Source organism: Oryx dammah, unplaced genomic scaffold (genome assembly GCF_014754425.2).
Source record: "Oryx dammah isolate SB20612 unplaced genomic scaffold, SCBI_Odam_1.1 HiC_scaffold_9, whole genome shotgun sequence".
Lineage (NCBI taxonomy): Eukaryota > Metazoa > Chordata > Mammalia > Artiodactyla > Bovidae > Oryx > Oryx dammah.
In genome coordinates this window covers 1,649,964-1,669,562 of record NW_024070193.1, presented here as the reverse complement: position 1 = coordinate 1,669,562, position 19,599 = coordinate 1,649,964, and the positions used below count along the sequence as shown (strand labels likewise).

At 57.7% G+C, this 19,599-nt stretch overlaps 2 protein-coding genes across 2 annotated transcripts in view; one reads left to right on the top strand and one right to left on the bottom strand.

The window, feature by feature from the left end:
* The window catches only part of CFAP92 (cilia and flagella associated protein 92 (putative)), a 30,999-nt gene extending 27,160 nt beyond the window's left edge, over nt 1-3,839 (bottom strand). The window contains exon 1 of the mRNA XM_040246666.1: nt 3,187-3,839. Coding sequence (XP_040102600.1) covers nt 3,187-3,448 — 262 coding nt within the window. The 5' untranslated portion in view covers nt 3,449-3,839. The remainder of the gene's footprint in view (nt 1-3,186) is intronic.
* Nucleotides 3,840-9,209: 5,370 nt separating this feature from the next.
* The window catches only part of EFCC1 (EF-hand and coiled-coil domain containing 1), a 28,782-nt gene continuing 18,392 nt past the window's right edge, over nt 9,210-19,599 (top strand). The window contains exons 1-2 of the mRNA XM_040246664.1: nt 9,210-9,917; nt 11,326-11,609. Of these exons, the coding sequence (XP_040102598.1) occupies nt 9,237-9,917; nt 11,326-11,609 (965 nt within the window). The 5' untranslated portion in view covers nt 9,210-9,236. The remainder of the gene's footprint in view (nt 9,918-11,325; nt 11,610-19,599) is intronic.

The window sequence follows — 19,599 nt, the reverse complement described above, 5'->3', positions numbered from 1 at the left end:
TGGGGCGGTGTTTGCAGGTATCTTTTGCATGTCTGCATGGTATCAACAGACCAAAGATAAAAAGTACCATTATACATAAAGGAGGTCACACACAGTGACAAAGAATTCAATTTGCCAAGAAAAGATAGGTCTGTTTTGAACATGGTATACATCTAACCAAACAGTTTACAAAACATCTGAAGCAGTCATCAACAGAACCACAAGGCGATGCTGAAATGGACCATCATGGGCGGAGATCTCAAGCAGGGCAACAAAAAAGACATGTCAAAAAGCGGAGAACTGCTGGATACGCCGAGGAATAAACCTACCTGCGCAGGCAAGGGACCTGTGCTCCACAAACTGTCAGATGCCGGCGAAGGAGCTGGAGACCACGCAGACGGAGGCACAGGCCGCGTGCCATCGGAATGGGGGAGGCAGCCCTGTGCAAATGACGCACCACCCGAAGCAAACTACAGATTGCACACGCTCCCTTCCACACGGTCAACAGCATTCTTCACACACCCAGAACAAAAAACGGTTTAAGTGCGAATGGAAACGCAAAAGGCCCTGAATACGCAAAGTTACTGAGAAAGAGGACCGGGGGCTGGAGGACTCTGGCCTCCTGCCTTCACACTACACTACAAAGCTATTGTGATTGAAACACTATGGTACTGGCACAAAGAGAAATACAGATCAACGGAACAAAATAGAGCATCCAGAGGTGAACCTCCCGCACCTGTGGTCGCCTGATAAATAACAAAAGAGGAAAGAATATAAAAGTGGAGGAAAGACCATCTCTTTCAACAAGCGGTGCCAGCAGACTGGACAGCTGCATACAAAAGAATGAAATTAGAGCATTTCCTGACACCGTCCGCAGAAATACACTCAGACGGACTAAAGACCTACATACGAGGCCAGATACTCTAAAATTCCCAGAGGAAAACATAGGCAGAACACTCTCTGACATAGACTGCAGTAATATTTTCGGGAATCCATCTCCTTTGATGGAAATACAAAGGAAACAAAGCAAATGGAGCCTCATTCAACTTACAGGCTTCTGCCCAGCAAAGGAAGCCACAGGCATCACGCAAAGGCAACCTGTGGATGGGAGAAAATATTTGCTAATGACTCTACTAACAAGGAATTAATTTCAAAACCGTACAACGAGCTCATACAGCTTAATATCAAAAACAGAAAAAACCCAATCAAAACATGGGCAGAAGACACAGGCATTTCTCCAAGACACAGAGACGGCCAAGAGGCGCGTGGAAAGACGTTCCCGATGCCACAATCATTAGCGAAATGAAAAAACCACAATGAGGTGTCACCTCACCCTGATCAGAACGGCCATCATTAAAAACCTACAAGTAGATTTTGGTCCAATACATCTGAGAATCTGCATTTAAACCCAGAATTAGGGGATTCACAATCAGTTTATACGGGGGCAGGGGGGAAGTGCCTTAATCTCTTCTTTATCTGGAGAAAGCATAAACAACATCACCAGCCACTACGAACAAAGCCAGTGGAGGTGATGGAGTTCCAGTTGAGCTGTTTCAAATCCTGAAAGATGATGCTGTGAAAGTGCTGCACTCAATATGCCAGCAAATTTGGAAAACTCAGCAGTGGCCACAGGACTGGAAAAGGTCAGTTTTCATTCCAATCCCAAAGAAAGGCAATGCCAAAGAATGCTCAAACTACCGCCGCACAATTGCACGCATCTCACATGCTAGTAAAGTAATGCTTAAAATTCTCCAAGCCAGGCTTCAGCAATACGTGAACCGTGAACTTCCTGATGTTCAAACTGGTTTTAGAAAAGGCAGAGGAACCAGAGATCAAATTGTCAACATCCACTGGATCATGGAAAAACCAAGAGAGTTCCAGAAAAACATCTACTGCTTTCTTAACGTCACCAAAGCCTTTGACTGTGTGGATCACCACAAACTGTAGAAAATTCTTGAAGAGATGGGAATACCAGGCCACTTTACCTGCTTCCTGAGAAATCTGTGTGCATGTCAAGAAGCAACACTTAGAAGCGGACATGGAACAACAGACTGGTTCCAAATCGGGAAAGGAGTACGTCAAGGCTGTATATCGTCACCCTGCTTATTTAACTTCTATGCAGAGTACATCATGTGAAATGCCGGGCTGGATAAAGCACAAGATGGAATCAAGAATGCCGGGAGAAGTATCAATAACTTCAGATATGCAGATGACATCACCTTTATGGCAGAAAGTGAAGAAGAACTAAAGAGCCTCTTGATGAAAGTGAAAGAGGAGAGTGAAAAAGTTGGCTTAAAACTCAACATTCAGAAAACTAAAATCATGGCATCCGGTCCCATCACTTCATGGGAAATAGATGGGGAAACAGTGGAAACAGTGGCAGACTTTATTTTTCTGGGCTCCAAAGTCACTGCAGATGGTGACTGCAGCCATGAAATTAAAAGACGCTTGCTCCTTGGAAGAAAAGCTATGACCAACCTAGATAGCATATTCAAAAGCAGAGACATTACTTTGCCAACAAAGGTCCATCTGGTCAAAGCTATGGTTTTTCCAGTAGTCATGTATGGATGTGAGAGTTGGACCATAAAGAAAGCTGAGCACCGAAGAACTGATACTTTTGAACTGTGGTGTTGGAGAAGACTCTTGAGAGTCCCTTGGACTGCAAGGAGATCCAACCAGTCCATCCGAAAGGAATTCAGTCCTGAATATTCACTGGAAGGACTGATGCTGAAGCTGAAACTCCAGTCCTTTAGCCACCTGATGTGAAGAACCGACTTATTGGAAAAGACCCTGATGCTGGGAAAGACTGGGGGCGGGAGGAGAAGGGGACGACGGAGGATGAGAGGGTTGGATGGCATCACCGACTCGATGGACCTGAGTTTGAGTGAACCCGGGAGTAGGTGAAGAACAGGGAGGCCTGGTGTGCTGCAGTCCATGGGGTCGCAAAGAGCCGGACACGACTGAGCGACTGAACTGACTGACCGACTGAACTGACTGACCGAACTGAGCCTCTTGGGACTTTGAGAGGATTAAGTCTCTGCCCTCTGTGACACCACTGCCTTCCTGGCCCACAGTGGGCCCTAACATGACGGTTTCTCTCTGGACCTCTGGTCCTGGCATCAGCCACCCCACTCAGGTGAGCCTCAAACTCGCAGGCAGTGCGCCCCCTCTCCGTGGAGCGCATTAGAATTCTGCCCTAACACTTACCTGAAGTCAGCGGGAAGGCCAGAGAGATGATGAACTTGCAGGGGACAACGTGGGCCCCGGCGGAGCTGAAGGCACGGGCAGGCCTTTCTGAGCACTCGCTGCTGCACCCGTGGTCTGGGTCCGACTCCTGGGCCCAGGCCCCGTCCTTCAGGCACTCATCAGCTTCACACTCGCTCCCGGACTGGTGAAAGCTGCCCACGGAGGACACGGGGCCCATGCTGGCCTGGTCCTCATCCTCCCACTCCCAGGCCTGCAGCGACATGCTGCAGGGGGCCCAGGCGGCTGCAAGGAAACGGAGGTGCTGCGGCCACCCCAGGGCTCCTGAAAGGAAGCCGACATCCCGCGGGGGACCCACCCTCCTCCTCGGGGGCCCTGCTCCGTCCCCAGTGACCAGCCAAGGCCTCGGACACTGCCGGCCACGCAGAGAGAACCCAGTCAAGACTGAAGGAAACGAGAAAACGGTGCGTCAGGAATCATGAGAAGGAGCACAGCCTGTTCCTCCAACTGGCGCCCCGCCCTCCCGCTCGCAGGAGTTGCTCTTTTCACCGCGTCCATCAGGGGGCTGCCTGCACAGGCTGTCCTATCCCCCAGGAAGCGCAAGGAGGGGTAGGAAGGAAGCCCCCTTTGCTCCCGCAGAGCCGGCCTCGGGTTAGCTGTACCCAAGCACAGTGTGAGCTTGTCATCCGGGGACAGCACGCTGACACCAAGGTGGGCGAGGACCGTCCGGGCCAGACCCGCCCGGGCATGGAGTGCCGGGCTCAGGGCCCAAGCGCCCTCCACGGAGGCCACCGGGAAACACTGAGGGGCTGCCCAGATGCGTTGGGGGCCGGGTGGGTGGGGTGTGTAGGGGGTACCTGCGGCACCTGCTTGGGGACACGCTGGGCAGTCACGAGGGCTCGGACCGCGGCGTCGGTCAGCTCCCACAGCCGCTGCACAGCCGCCTCGGCGAGAAGGCTCCTAGGACGCAGTCGGCGCGCCCCGCCGGTAGGGAGGCCCGAAGACTCGCTTCCTAAGTTTGACGGTTGCTAGGAGACGCACGTGGCCCCGGGGCGGGGCTCCCCTTCCGGGGGCGGGGTTCTCCTGGGGGCGGGGCTCCCCGCCTCAGCCCCTGCACAGCCGCCTGGGCGAGAAGATTCCTCAGTTCAGTGCAGGGCAGTTCAGTCGCTCAGTCGCGTCCGACTCTTTGCAACCCCATGGACTGCTGCACACCAGGCCTCCCTGTCCTTCACCTACTCCTGGAGTTTACTCAAACTCGTGTCCATTGAGTCGGTAATGCCATCCAACCATCTCATCCTCTTGTCATCCCCTTCTCCTGCCTCCAATCTTTCCCAGCATCAGGGTCTTTTCCAATAAGTCGGTTCTTCGCATCAGGTGGCCAAAGGATTGGAGTTTCAGCTTCAGTATCAGTCCTTCCAGTGAATATTCAGGACTGATTTCCTTTCGGATGGACTGGTTGGATCTCCTTGCAGTCCAAGGGACTCTCAAGAGTCTTCTCCAACACCACTGTTCGAAAGTATTAATTCTTTGGTGCCCAGCTTTCTTCATAGTCCAACTCTCACATCCGTACATGACTACTGGAAAAACCATGGCTTTGACTAGACGGACCTTTGTTGGCAAAGTCATGTCTCTGCTTTTTAATATGCTGTCTAGTTTGGTCACGCAGTTCGTGGGACCTTATTTCCCTGACTACGGATTGAACCCGGGCCCCTGGCAGTGGAAGCACCAAGCCTTAGCCACTCGCTGGACCACCGGGGAATTCTCTCGGGCCCACTTCTTTTTATTTATTTGTGGCGGTGCTACTTCTCCGTTGCTGCGTGAGCTTCCTGTAGTTGGGGTGAGTGGGGGCGCCTCTCTGGCTGTAGTGCGGCGGCTGCTCACTGCGGTGGCTTCTGTTGTGGTGCACAGGCTGTGGAGCGCAGACCTCAGTGGTCGCAGCGCTCAGGAGTTGTGGCACGCTCGCTTAGCTGCTCTGAGACACGTGGGATCCTCCCAGATCAGGGTTCCAACCTGCGTCTCCTGCATTAGCAGGCGGAAACTCAACCACTGGACCACCAGGAAAGTCCAGGGCCCATTTTTAATAGAAGCAAAACACTTAGCTAATCCCCCCAACCAAGACTCTTAAAAATGTGAAAGCTTCAACACCAAAAACGACAGCTCTCAGACAATCCCAGATGCTCCAGGAGACTGGGCGGGATGTCACACACTTTCTGACGAACAGTTTGACGACATCAAGGGCTTGTGAAGTGTCCACGCCCCTCAACGGGGCAGTAAGTCGCCCCGGAGACAGAGCCAAATGTTGGCAGTGTTACTGGGATGGAGAGAAACCACCGCGACGTCCACCTCCTGGGTCAGAACTAAGCAGGCGCATGGACCAGCCTTTGAGAAGAACGCCGCCCAGGAACGGTAATAATGTCAGAGCCGCTTAGGAAGACGGCTGACGTGCAAAGGAAGGTCCCGACAGCAGCATCCCATCGTTTCTTTATGTCAAGTTTAAGGAGGTACAACCGGAACGTCCTGTAAAATCCACCCTTGTGAGTGCTTTGATTGACGTGTAACAGTCGTGTATTAATAACTTCCACGCCAGTGAAGACAGAGAAAGTGCTGTCACTCCCAAAGCTCTTTCATGCCCAGATGCATGGGAACATCTGAAAACAGCGCATCAGAAGAGCTCTCTTCTTCTCTTGTTGGCGCCACGGGAGATGTTTTTGCTTCTTAGCATTTTTCTGGGCTGTTTGAAGACCCTGTGAACAACATGCTATTTGGAATGGTTCAAACAATACTGAGCTGACTTCAGAAACATCGCTTCTCTCCAAGGGCCTCTCCCGCACACAGACACACGCCCATCCCCCAGCCCAGACAAAAGCGCAGGAGACTTCTGAGTTTGCTCACTTGGAATCTGAAACAAAAACCTAGTGGGTCCAACCGGAATGATTTCAGAGGCGCCTGGTAACACAGCCCCACAGACAGACAGGCCTGACAGCCTCCCTTTATCACCGATACTCCCCTGCCCCCGCGGAGCTGCGGGGGGCGGAGGCCAGGCGCCGGCTCCACGGCAAGATATGTAAAGGTTTTCAATACTGACTGCTGAAAGGATTCTCTCCCCAAAAGCAGTCGCCAGCTGCAGCAACAGCAGTAGTCTCCTCTGGGTGGTCAGCTCTCAGCATTAGCATGAGACTGAGCCAGATTCGTCTGCAAGACGCAGCTCAGAAGTTCAGAGTCAACGTTCTAAAGGTGCACAGCAACCCCTCGGGCGGTGGGACTCCCAACCTAGAAGTTTCTACGGTCCAGTTAGGGGGTCCAGCCAATCACCGACATTTGGAATCTCGCAGACTCCATCATCCCTGGGCGAAAGGATGCTCCAATTCCAGACATGCCAGTGTTTTCCTTCTGAAGCCGTGTGTTCACGTCTACAAAAATGTGTTCAAACAAAACAATGTAACTAGTGCCTACTTAATGCCAGGCCCTGTGTTGGGCACTGGGGCCATACCGGATCTGCCTTGTGAACCTCAGCCCTCAAGGCAGGCCGGTAAATAAATGGCAATGGTTGCTTGGAGGCAGCTGAGATGGGAGCTGGAGGTCATCACTCAGTGTCCCCAACACCAAGCCCGGTGGACAGACAGGCACACGTCCCTACACTTGTGGCTGACAGCGTCTGTCATACAGGCAGACAGACTGACACACCAGGCGAGAGAGTCTATTAGGGGTGCAGAGGGCTGGCAACGTCACCGAAGGCCTAGCAGAGGAGATGACTTTGACGCAAGGGACTTGGGGGTGAGGAGGCAGGCTCTAAGCCCCTGCGGGAGGTGGATGCAAAGGCCCCGTGGTGAGTCAGAAGGACCGCCAGGAGGTCAGTGAGGGAGGCGAGGGTGGGAGGGTCCAGGGGGGGCGGAGGCGCAGCCAAATACGTGCAAAGGTAACACGAAGCTGTGAGGACGGTTCTGTTCTCTATAAATATGTCAGAAGCCATTTATTTATATGCCTTAAATGGGTGAACTCTGTGGGCTGTAAATGGTAATGAAAGTCTTTCCCCTAAAAAATAAGAACAGAAGCAAATACACTGCCCTGTGAAAAAGGAAGATGTCACAGTGAAAGCCAAATGCCTCCAACCCCTGGAGACAGCCACTGAGTCTGCCTGCGAACCCTTCCGTAGCCCTCCACGCACTTACACACACGTCTGCACAGTAAACACTCAGTGCCGCTCTGTGCCGGCTCACTGTGGCGTCGGGGTTGCATTGGACTCAACGTGCTACCACCCACTTTTCCACTCATCGTTGTTTGGCTATTCACCCTGGGTAGAGCGGTGTCTCCAGCTTCCCACTATCATAAGCAACACTGCGGTGAACACCCTGCGCGTGCGTTTTCTAAGGTAGAAGCCAAGATGTGGAGCTGACGTAAAACGTTTCACCAAACCGTTGTTGTTTAGTTGCTAAGTAGTGTCCATCTCTTTGCGACCCCATGGACTGTAGCCTGCCAGGCTCCTCTGTCCGTGGGATTCTCCAGACAAGGATACTGGAGTGGGTTGCCTTCTCCTCCTCCAGGGGATCTTCCTGACCCAGGGATCGAACCCACGCTGCCTGCATTGGCAGGTGGATTCTTTACCACTGAGCCACCGGGGAACTGCTACTACTTTAATAATTTTTTTTTAATGCATATACAGAACATTTCGGGTTGGGAAGGAGCACCTAACTCTTCCTGGCAGAGACACACGGTGGGCAAAGAATCCCACGGACAGAGGAGCCTGGCAGGCTACAGTCCATGGGGTCGCAAAGAGATGGACACTACTTAGCAACTAAACAACAACGGTTTGGTGAAACGTTTTACGTCAGCTCCACACCTTGGCTTCTACCTTAGAATGAATAGAAACTTGCCCAGCTGACAAAGTGCTCACTCTGGGTGCTGCACCAGAGGAGACAGAACACTGGTTCTTTTTCAAACTCCAGGATTTGACGTCTGAATTCCTAGAGCTGTACGTGAGGCCAGATGCTGCCCATCTTAGCCTCGGGCAGCTGAAGAAAGCTGCTTCTTGCTCCCTCGAGGCTGGAAGACACTTCCCACTGCAGACATCAGACTAGGACATGTCTACACCTCTCCTGGGCAAAAAAAAAAGAAAAGAAAAATGGCAAAGCAGCCTTACTTTACCTGGGAGGCCAACTTTTACCCTCCAGAGAGGTGGACTAGTGCATCAGAGAAAATGCCTGGCTGACAGCTACCTGATCGGCTGACCCCCCAGCTCCCTAGTCGACGGTTCTGGTTACAGGGCCAGCTCCCCATAATTTGGCACAAAGTGCTGGGAAGAAAGAAGACTTCAGCTTTCCTACCCTGCCTCCGGCCCCAACACACCCAGAGCTTAGAGAGCAAGGTTCTGGTTCAGATGGGTTTCTATTCACCCGGACCGCCCTTAGGCATCCCCTCTTTCTCCAGGTTGGTTTTCCTCTGCTCATTACCACGCGAGGGGCGTGCCCCTGCCCTGGCAGAGCTGGAAGTCGGTTTGGGGACCCAGTAGGTGACTTGAAGGTGCTTCCCCGCTCTTACGGGGGTATGGTGGTCCAGGCGAGCTCGCCGGACTCTCCTGGATTTCCAGCTAGAAGGGTGGAGGGGCGCGTGGGCGTGGGGACACGCCCCCAGCAAGAGAACCAGGCCGCCACCTTCCAGCGCCCCCCAGCTTCCATCCCGCACCCACGCCCACCCCTACCTGGGGCGCACTCTGCGCAAGGAGGGTGTTGAAAGAGGACAGACCCCGGAGTGGAAAGAGAAGAGGAGGCGCCAGGAACGCCCAGGGAGCGATGAGGGGTCGCCGAGATCAGGAGAGAGGCCAGGCGGTGGCAGCCCCACGGGGACCTCGGGGCCGCTGGGTCCCCTTCCCCAGCCCCCGCCAAGCCCACCCGGCTAAACACAGCGCCGCCGCTAGACGCCGCCGGCTCCGCTCCAGCCGCCGCTAAGCCCCTCCTTTCGAGAAAGCCGGGGGCCGCCCCTGGAAGTGGTGGGCGGAGAGACCGGAGGAGGGGCGCTCCGCCGCGCTGGAGCCCAGCGGCCCGGGCACGGAAGCCGGCATGGAAGGCGCGGCGAGTGACCCGTACCGGCGGCCGGCGCGGCGCACGCAGTGGCTCCTGAGCGCCCTGGCGCACCACTACGGGCTGGACCGCGGCGTGGAGAACGAGATCGTGGTGCTGGCCACCGGCCTGGACCAGTATCTGCAGGAAGTCTTCCACCACCTGGACTGCCGAGGGGCCGGCCGCTTGCCCCGCGCCGACTTCCGCGCGCTCTGCGCGGTGCTGGGACTGCGCTTCGAGGGGGCTACTGCCCCCGGGGAGGCCTCCGGGGATACGGCCGCCGGAGACACGAACTCTGGGGACGTGATCTCGGGGGACGCGGCCGCTGGGGAGGCCGCCGAATGGGACGAGGATGCCGAGGAGGAGGCGCGCTTGGCGCTGCACGCGGAGCCGCCCGAGCTCACCTTCCGCCAGTTCCACGCGCGCCTCTGCGGCTACTTCGGCACCCGCGCCGGGCCCCGTCTGCCCCGCGGCGCTCTGAGCGAGCACATCGAGACGCAGATCCGCCTGCGCCGCCCGCGCCGCCGCCGCCGCCGAGCTGCCCGCCCGCCCGGCACCGACAGCGGCCCCGACGGCGAGCGCCTGGCGCAGCTGGAGGAGGAAAACAGCAGCCTGCGCGAGCTGGTGGAGGACCTGCGGGCCGCGCTGCAGAGCAGTGACGCGCGCTGCCTGGCGCTGCAGGTGCGCCCGCGGCAGGGGCGGAAGGGGGTGGGCGGGTAAGGATGGGACCTGCGACCGCGGCGGGCTGAGAGCCCCTCGTGGGCAGGAGGGGACGAGCAGGGGGCAGCCCGCCTGGCTTGAGCCTACTTGCCGCCCAGCCACTCCACCCCCTCGGAGCTACTCACATCACCCATTCCACCCCCAAACCCCAGTCCCACTGAGGAAACCATCCCCACCCGCACCCGTCTCCTTTTGCCCTCTGATCCAGGCCCGGACCCTTCCAGGAAACCCAGACGGTCTCACATAGGCCTCTAGAGGCTTCCGGGAGGCCTAGGAGATAAGGTGTGAGGAAGACTCTGTCCGGCCCTTAAGGAGCTCCCTGCCTAACGGGGTCTACCCGCAGCTGTATGCAGTCACTCAGCAAACATCGCAGGGCCTGCCTCGGGGCCTGGCCTCACGTCCCCGGGCCTAAATAGTGTCACACTGGCGATCGGGCAAGCAAAGGCCACCCAGCGCTGTGGGGGCCAGGCGCCGAGAGAGGCACGGACCCAGGGCAGGCGTCTGCGATTCAGTCAGCAAGCACTTGAACACCAGCGTTGTGCCAGAGGGGATGAGAAGAGGTGCGGGATCAGACGAGGCCCAGAACAGCCTCTGAGGGAGCTGCCTGCTCCCCACGCGGCTCGGGCACAGCCCCGAGGGGTAGGGAGAGACCCAGAAGCGCCCAGGGGCCCAGGCTCAGATTTTAGTGGCCAAGGCAGGGGCCGCCCCCACGGGCCTCCCGGAAGTGAAGCCTGGGGCGGGGAGTTACTCTCGTTCTGCGGAGAAAGACCGTCCAGGATCATTGTTAAGCCTTTGCTACTGCTGCTGTCACTTCAGTCGTCTCCGACTCTGTGCAACCGCACAGGCGGCAGCGCTCCAGGCTCCACGGTCCTCAGGATTCTCCAGGCAAGAATATTGGAGTAGGTTGCCATTTTCCTTCTCCTTTCGTTAAGTCTTTACTGAACACCTATTGTGTGCCAGGCCTATTTTAGGCGCCTGAAGGCACAGCAATAAACGCAACAGAAGGAAACCTCGCCGTTAAGGAGCTAGCGGCTGGGAGTTGGCAGGCCGGGGAGATGCGCCTGAGGCCAAGCAGAGGGGACCACCTCTGTGGGCTGGAGGCGGAGTGCCCCAGGGGCAGGAGGTGGATGGAGAGTCTGGGGACTCACTGGAACCGCGCAAAGAACAGCGCGAGCTTCGGGCCTCGCTGGCCCGCATCCATTACCCGGGGGCACCCATTACCAACGGACGGTGCGAGCTCCGGTCTTAGCAGAGTTAGGGCGAGGGCTAACCGAGCTCATGGCCCCGGTGAGTTTGCTCGCGCGCTCTGGGGCGGGTCGGGATCCCGCGCGAGGCGCTCACCGCCTGCCCTGCCGCCCTGTCCCGGCAGGTCGGCCTCTGGAAGAGCCGAGAGGGCGCCCAGGAGGCGGCGCGCGGCGAGCCCGAGGCGACGGCGCGGGAGCTGCGGCAGGCGCGGGGCGCGCTGGCGGCGGCCGAGGCCCAAGCGGGGCGGCTGCGCCGGGGCCAGGCCGAGGTGCGGCGGCGCGCGGAGGAGGCCCGGGAGGCGGTGCTCCGCAGCCTGGGGCGCGTCCGCGAGCTGGAGGCGCTGGCGCGCCAGGTGCCCGGCCTGCAGCGCGGGCTGCGGCGGCTGGAGGGCGAGCTGCGGCGCTACAGGTGAGCGCGGGGCTGGGGTCGGGGTCCCCTCCCTTTTTTCGGGGCTTTCCTCCTCCCCACTCGTTCTCATGGTTCGCTGTTGTTCACGTGTTCATGGATCCACTCAGCCTATCCGTCCGTCCACGGGCCTGGTCACCCATCAAGCCCCGTCATTTGCATATTCATGGCGGGCGGGTAATAGGATATGTTTATTCATGTTTGTTTTGACTGATCTGTGCGATACTATGATGGCAACAGCTGAGAGTTCCTGAGCACCTAAGATGGGCCGGCCTCTGAGCACTCAGGTGACTTAACTCACCGAGTCCCCCCAGCCGCCAGCCCTGGGAGGCCCGTACCATGCTGTCCCCCTTCTCCAGGTGAGAAGACAGACGGGCCGGAGCCTGTGCTAGCTCCACCAGGACAGGACACTGGGCTTGGGGCCAAGGTTCACGTCCTGGCAGGACCTCTGCCGACGTGACACCTTGGGAAAGTCACTGGCCCCCTCCGAGCCCCCGTTTCCTCTTGGGTGGAATGGAGACTGCGGTTCCTGCCTGCCCGCGTGGCTCTGAAGACGCCGTGAGGCCCTGCCTGGCTCATTTCGGTGCTCAGTGAACAGAGCTCCCACCGTTTCAAATTCCAAGGTGCCCCGCGTGCCTCCCACGTGTACTGAGCGCCGGCTCTGTGCAGCAGCTGTGTGAGGCTGCAGGGGGCCACTGTGAACCGATGTTCTGGAATCTTTGCCCAGATAGAGGAGGAGGGCGCTGGGGGCGGGGTTACCTGGCGAGAAGCGAAATGCGAGATGGGCCAGGGGCGGGAGGAGGGGAGAGTGCTCCAGAAAACGAAACTAGGTAGGTAAAGAGCACAGACAGGAGGGACCTGGGCCTCGAGCAGCTGGAGGCATGGAGCGGGAGAGGCAGGCCCGGACCGGGCCAACCAAGGTCACGGCGAGGACGTCAGCCTTTCCCTCGGGACAGCATGAAGCCGTGGAGGCTTCGTGGGGGCTGCTGTCCGCCTCCAGCCTGAAAGGAAGCTGGTCTGGCCCGGCCTGGCGGGCGGGGCAGCCAGAAGGGGTGGCTTTGAACCTAGTTCCTCACCGGGGCGGACTGTGTCCTTGAGTTCTGAGGTGCTCTCAGTGGGGACACGAAAAAGCATAGTGCTGGAGGGAAGTCGCCCGCTCTGGGCTAGCCTCCTGCAGCTCCAAATGTTTGGAAGGCCACTTCCTGTTTGCAGAGCTCATCAGCTGGGGAGCAGGGCCTGTTGGCTTAAGGCCCATATCCAGCCTTAGATCTTTCTCCAAGAAGAGAAATAAACGGTCTCTTCTTTCTTTTGACCTAAAGTATCTGTCCTTTACAGCATGGTTGTAAAGGTAACTCCACACATTCACACGGCTCTTTACAGGACAAAACGTGGATGCACAGCCAGTGTGTGATTTAGTCATCTCGAGACTGCAAGGGAGAGGTTCTGCCCCGTCTTATCAACTGTGGGAAGTGAGGTTCTGAGAAGTTAAGTGACATACCCAGGGCCTCACAGCCAGAAAGTGGGGAAGGAGGGTCTGTCTGCCCCACAGCCTGTGTTCTTTCTTTATTTCCACTTCACCTTCTTTGTTGTTGGCTCATGGTTACAAGACGGCTGCTGCAGCTCCAGACCTCATGTCTGCTATCCAGGCATAAGACGGATCAGTGACATTGAGGGCCAGAAGGACTTTCTGCTAGTGAGCTCTGCCTTGATATTCAGGGAGAGCCCCCACCCCCACCCCCACCCCCCCTTCTCCCTCTGGAACTTGCACCTCCTTCAACTTGGCCAGAACTGCACTATGTGGCTGCCTCTACCTGCAAGAGGTGATGCTGAGATCCAATCAAAACTGCGGCTCCTGGTTCGATCCTTGGGTCAGGAAGATCCTCTGGAGAAGGAAGTGGCAACCCACTCCAGTGTTCTTGCCTGGAGAATCCCATGGACAGAGGAGCCTGGTGGGCTACAGTCCATGGGGTCGCAAGAGTTGGACGTGACTTAGCAACCAAACCACCACCTTAGGAAGGGAAAAAGGAGCAGGTCCTGCAGAGGCTCCAAAGGCTACGCCCAGTGAGTGAGGAAGCCCAGGGCCAGACAGCGGCCCTCTTGCGGTGGTTACGTGGTGGCCAGCACTTACCTCCCGGCCCCTAAGCCTGGCCCCGCCCCGGGAGCAGGCCTCCTCTGTCTGTTTGCTCTAGTCAGAGCTTGCAGCTTTGCAGGCTGACTTGCCCCCAACGCTCTCTGTCTTTGAAGAAAGGAAAGGGAAGGGAACAGAACAGCCTAGAACACTGGTCACAAAACCAAGCTCGAGGGACCCAGGACTCGGCTAAGCTTCCCGACTCCATACCAGCCTCCTTCCCCTGCGGAGCCCCTCCTCAGGTGTGAGCTCAGCTGCTCTTCCTCGCTGCTCAGGAGGAACTGCTCTGAGTTCTTTCTCGAAGTCGGGCCTTCACCTCCCTTCTCAGGCCTTGCCCCGTCTCTCGGGGAAGCTGCCCCTCTCATCTCTCTGGCGTTGCTGTAACCCCAGCCCGTCCAGTTCTCCCCGTCATGATGGGGATGGCCGCCCTGAGCCCAGCTTTGACAGAAGTCAGGACCCTGGAGGGTCCCCCGATCGTGGTGGTGGGGGGGTGTTCCCTCTCTGCCACAACCAGGGCCTGATTCTGGGCTGCTTTCTAGATGCATTTCTTAGCTCAAGGTTTCTCACTGCACAGCTGGTGAGAAACTGGGCCCCGCACCTCAGGCGGCATCCCGAAGCAGTCGGGGGGCGGTTTTCTCGCCTCTGTCCGTGGATGAGACGGCCCCTGGATGGGCCCCCTCCTCCTGCAGGGGCCTGCTTGTCATCACGCAGCACCCAGGGACCCCTGCCCCTGTGCCACCTGGGCCTCAGACCCCCAGTCCTGACCCCTTGGGGGCATTTCAGCTCCACCTCCCACTCCCCACACAAGCCGGGCGTCTTACCTTCTAATCTGTGACCGTGGCTCTGCATTCTCCTAAATGGTAAGGTTTTCTCCAGCACTTCTGTGTGTTTGAAGATAGAAAGGGCGCTTCTCATAGCACCTCCATCCACCGTCTTGACTAGGAACCCAGGAGAACAGACAGGAGATATTTAAGCCATTGGAGACACTCAGGTATTTGTCCCACGTTTCCTAACCACCTTCCACGGACAAAGCCCTGTGTGGATACGTTGGGCACACAGAACGGACACAGGCATGCCCACTGCCCTCTGAGTGTCCCTGGGCCTGGGCAGAGCAGGCCATGAACTTGACGTGGGGACACGCAGGTGCTTTGTGCAGAGGGGCCCACGGGAGCGACCACAGCCTGCAGCACCAGGAGGGGCCTGGATCTCTTACAAGCATCCCGTACATCAGCGCAGCCACAGCCTCCTGGAGCTCACCCAGCCGGCCCGCCTGCAGAGGACGGCTGCTGGGCCCATCACGGCCCCGTCAACCTCGGGGCTCCTCCTGCGCACAGCTGGCCTCCTCAGGCTCACTCGGCCCAGACAGCAGACTCGGCTCTTCCGAATCCCGCAAGACAGTCCCTCCTCCCGGCACACGTGTGACCAGAGCAGGCACAACTGATGATCCCGAGGGGAAGATGCGGATTTCATCGCGGTGATGCAGTTTCACACGGAATATTTCACACCACGATTTATACGATGTCATTTAGCCCTCCATCCGAACACAATGTTTCGCGGTCCCTCCTCCCAAGCTATACCCAAACACTCTCCAGCTTTCCTCATTGTCTCTTTCCATCAGCCAGGTCTCTTAATGAGTACCAGAAAGTCTGACTCGCTTAAAAAAGGAGCTGGCTTTTACTAAAGTTTAGGTGAGACCAGCTTCAGGCATGGCTGGATCCAGGTACTTAAACAATGTCACCAGGATACAGAAGCTCTGGGCTTCGCTCCCAGGCGACGTCTCTCCCCTGGCAGCCTTTGAGGCACTGCCATCTACAAAGCTCCCAGTCCAGTAGGAAGATCATTTCTGGTCTGAGTCAGCCTGCTGAAGCGCCAGGCTGAGCCTCAGTGGACCGACTTGGAAGCATGTTCGTCCCTGAACCCACCAGGAGTCAGGATCATGTGATGCCCTGACTGGCCAAACTATGGTGACTGACCTACCGAACACACACATACCCGGGGGGAACCCTGCCGAACTCTGGGTCTGAGCTCCTCCCGGGAGAATCACAGAAGTGCACGTCCCAGAAATGTTGAATAGTGCACACCCCAAAGTCAGCTCTTGCCGGCCGCTGAACGGTTTGCGATGTTTGGGGGCACTCTGCACCCTCCCCGACCTCCCTGTCCTGTGCCTCAAAAGTTGCAGGGAGGATGGGCCAATCAGCCCATTAAGGATGGGCTTATAACCAGTCTCCGGGCCCAGCCCGCGAACCCTGCGAGGGAGCAGGACGGCTTGAGGCTCTTAGGCCAGCTCCCAGCCCGGGGCCCCGAGGAAGACAGTGACTGAGCAAGTGTTGGGGCCGACGGGCGTGTGGACGGAAGCAGCCTCGGGAACGTCTCGGCAGCAAGGGCACGGGCATCCAGCCCCGGGCAGGGGCCGAGCCGTCCCGGGGCCTGACCCTGCCTCCAGCAGAGCCGCCCTCCACTCGGTGACCGCAGATTCTCTTGAAGCCTCGAGTCTCAGCCATCTGTCTGCCCACCGCCCCTGCCCCGAGCTGTCGAGGAGAAGCTGGCCCTTTAAGACACCTGGCCGGGCAGCCTGAGGCCGGCACTGCTGGGCAGGGGGAGGCAGGGGTGGGCTCCGCCTTCAGAAAGAGACCAAAAAGCCAGATCAGCTGGAGCTGAAGAAAGAGCCACCCCGGCCTCCTCCGCGGCTTTGTTGTGTTTGCCAGGAAGTATGAAAAGACCGGAGTGGGGGCGGTGGAGACGGAGGGAGGTAGGGGTCCGCCCACTGGGCCGCCCTCCACAAAGATGAGGGCTTTGTGGGCCACCGCCTTTCTCCCGCCCCACCAGGGCAGCCGGGCCTGGGGGGGTTAGGAGGGCAACGTCAGGGGGACAGGAGGGTGGGGGCGAGGGGCCGTCTGGGGCAGAGGGGGGATGCAGCTCCCAGTATCCTGAGAACCCAGCGTGTGGGTGGCCGCTCATGGGAACCAAGGCCTTTCCTGGGGACAATACCCCAGCTCACAAAGGGCCAGTGCTGGCCGGGTGCCTGCCACACCGGACCACCCCGGGCCAAGCCGCAGAGGGGGTTCGGGGCAGGGGGCAGGCTTGGGAGGCCCAGCCAGGCCTAGACTTGAATCCCAGCTTTCCCAGACGCTTACACAGGCCCTTGAGCTGGTCCCTGCCCTCTGTGAGCCTCCGTTTCTTCACTGTGATCACCCCGCACCCCTAGCTCGCGGGGTGATCAGTGAGGTGGGGGCAGGGCGGTGCAAACTGGGGGTGCAGCTCTGGGGCGCTGAGCTGTGTTCATCCTTCTTGCCACTGCGAGCCTCCGTATCCTCACCGGTAAAACGGGGCAAGAACAGTAACTATTCTGACACCCACTTCACAGGGAATTTGAAGATAAAGTGCCAATACATAGGAAGTGCCTAGAACGCTGCTTAGCGCTGGGAAGATCCTTGATGAGGCTGGAGATGACTATTGTATCTATCCCTTCTCACAGCGTCCCCATAAACAGTAATGGTAATGGCAATCGGTGTTGTTGATAGGAACCGGAGGCCGGCTCTGGAGAGAGTCTGGCCCCAGAGAGCCCGCTGTGGGTGGGGACCTCCACAGGCAGTGGGCAGTGTCCGCTGAGTATCAGGGGCCTGCTGGAGTTGCAGAGTGTGGGCAAGCACAGAGGAGGCATGCGTGATGCCGGCTGGGGCATCTCTCGGGGGAAAGCCGTCACTCGAGCTGGGTGCTGAAGGATGAATAGGGGTTTTCTCAGGGACGGCAGATTCAGGTCACTGTGAGTGCAAACAAAGGCCCGGTGCCTCGAGGGAGCAGGGACGGACTGTGGCTGGCGGATGTCGGGTGGGATGTGGCAGAGGGTGCTGGGAGCGCAGGTGGGGATGGTGAAAGGCCCTGAGCGCCCGGCTGAGGCACGAGGCCTTTGCCCCAGAGAACGAGCAAGACAAACAGGGAGTGAAGTGGCTGCTCTGAGCTTCACCGCGCCCTTCAGGCTGCGCAGAGAGGCGGGCCGACGGGGAGAGGAGGCGAGGAGGCCGGTGAGCGCTGTTTCTGGGTGCAGCGCCCGAGAAGGGACGGCCCCCAGCCCACACCCCGAGGGCTCACCCGGAGCTGGGTGGAGCCTCTCTGCCCCAGCCACTTCCTCTGCAGGGCAAAACAGACAGGAGAGCAGGAGGCAGCGGAAGCCTGCACGAGGGGAACCTTCCTCTGGGTGGAGGAGCCAGCAAGGGGTCACCCAGAGCGAGTCTTGGAGTCCTCCCATTACACTGGGTCGGGGAGTGGGTGTCACCCCGGTGCCAGCAGAGCGCTCCGATGACCCGGGGGTGTCGGCGCAACACGGGCCGGATGCTGAGCCGGGGCCTCGGGGGTCAGGGGAGTGCACACCGTGTCTCGGGACTTGCACATGGTCATGTTCACCGTCACAGACCCCGGGAGCCAAGCTCTGCAAAGGGTCCCACAGGGCACAGGGTGAGGAGGCGGGGGTCAGGCAACTGGCTCCTCTTGACTCCAGAGGGTCCTGCTTGAGCACAAGGAGCCTTCAGTGGGCGGTTAAGTGAAAGTGTGAAAGTGTCAATTGCTCATTCTAGTCTAGCTCATGGCGACCCCAGGGACTGTAGCCCACCAGGCTCCTCTGTCCATGGGATTCTCCAGGCAAGAATCCTGGAGTGGGGTGCCATTTCCTCCTCCAGGGGATCTTCCTGACCCAGGGATCGAAGCCAGGTCTCTGCATTGCAAGCAGATTCTTTACAGCCTGAGCCACCAGGGAGGCCCCAAGTAGGGGGTTATCGGACTGCTTATTTAACTTCTATGCAGAGTACATCATGCGAAATGCTGGGCTGGGTCAAGCACAAGCTGGAATCAAGATTGCTGGGAGAAATATCAGTAACCTCATATACACAGATGACACCACCCTTATGGCAGAAAGTGAAGAAGAACTAAAGAGCCTCTTAATGAAAGTGAAAGAGGAGAGTGAAAAGCTGGCTTAAAGCTCAACATTCAGACACTAAGATCATGGCATCCGGTCCCAGCACTTCATGAGAAATAGATGAGGAAACAATGGAAACAGTGACAGACATTATTTCCTTGGGCTCCAAAATCACTGCAGATGGTGACTGCAGCCATGAAATCAAAAGACGCTTGCTCCTTGGAAGGAAAGCCATGACCAACCTGGACAGCATATGAGAAAGCTGAGACATTACTTTGCCAACAGAGGGCCGTCTGGTCAAAGCTGTGGTTTTCCCAGTGGTCGTGTGACGCAGCTTCAGAGATGTCCCTCAGACACGTGGCCTTCACCACACTATTAAAGACAGAAGGCAAGCGGACATCGGTTCTCTTCTACCCGGAAAAGCATAGCCTGCCCCCAAACCCCTCATGCACAGCCAAGTAGCCAGGGCAGGGCCCACGGGCAGGAGCCGGGACGAGCAGAGACAGCGAGGAGGGAGGAGCCGGCAATAGCCTACCGCTGTCTGACAGACAGCGTCCCCCAGAGACGCCTACCTCCAGGCAAATGCGTGTCCCCGGCCGGATTCCCTCGGGGCACAGCCTGGGCCCACACTTCCACTGACAGCCTAGGGTCTGGGTGGTGGCCTCCTGCCAGGAGAAGGGTCTTGATTAAAGCCAGTGTGTGCAGTGATCATGTACGGATGTGAGAGCTGAACCATAAAGAAAGCTGAGTGCCGAAGAATTGATGCTTTTGAACTGTGGTGTTGGAGAAGACTCTTGAGAATCCCTTGGACTGCAAGGAGATCCAACCAGTCCATTCTAAAGGAGATCAGTCCTGAGTGCTCATTGGAAGGACTGATGCTGAAGCTGAAATTCTAATACTTTGGCCACCCGATGCAAAGAACTGACTCACTGGAAAAGACTGATGCTGGGAAAGAC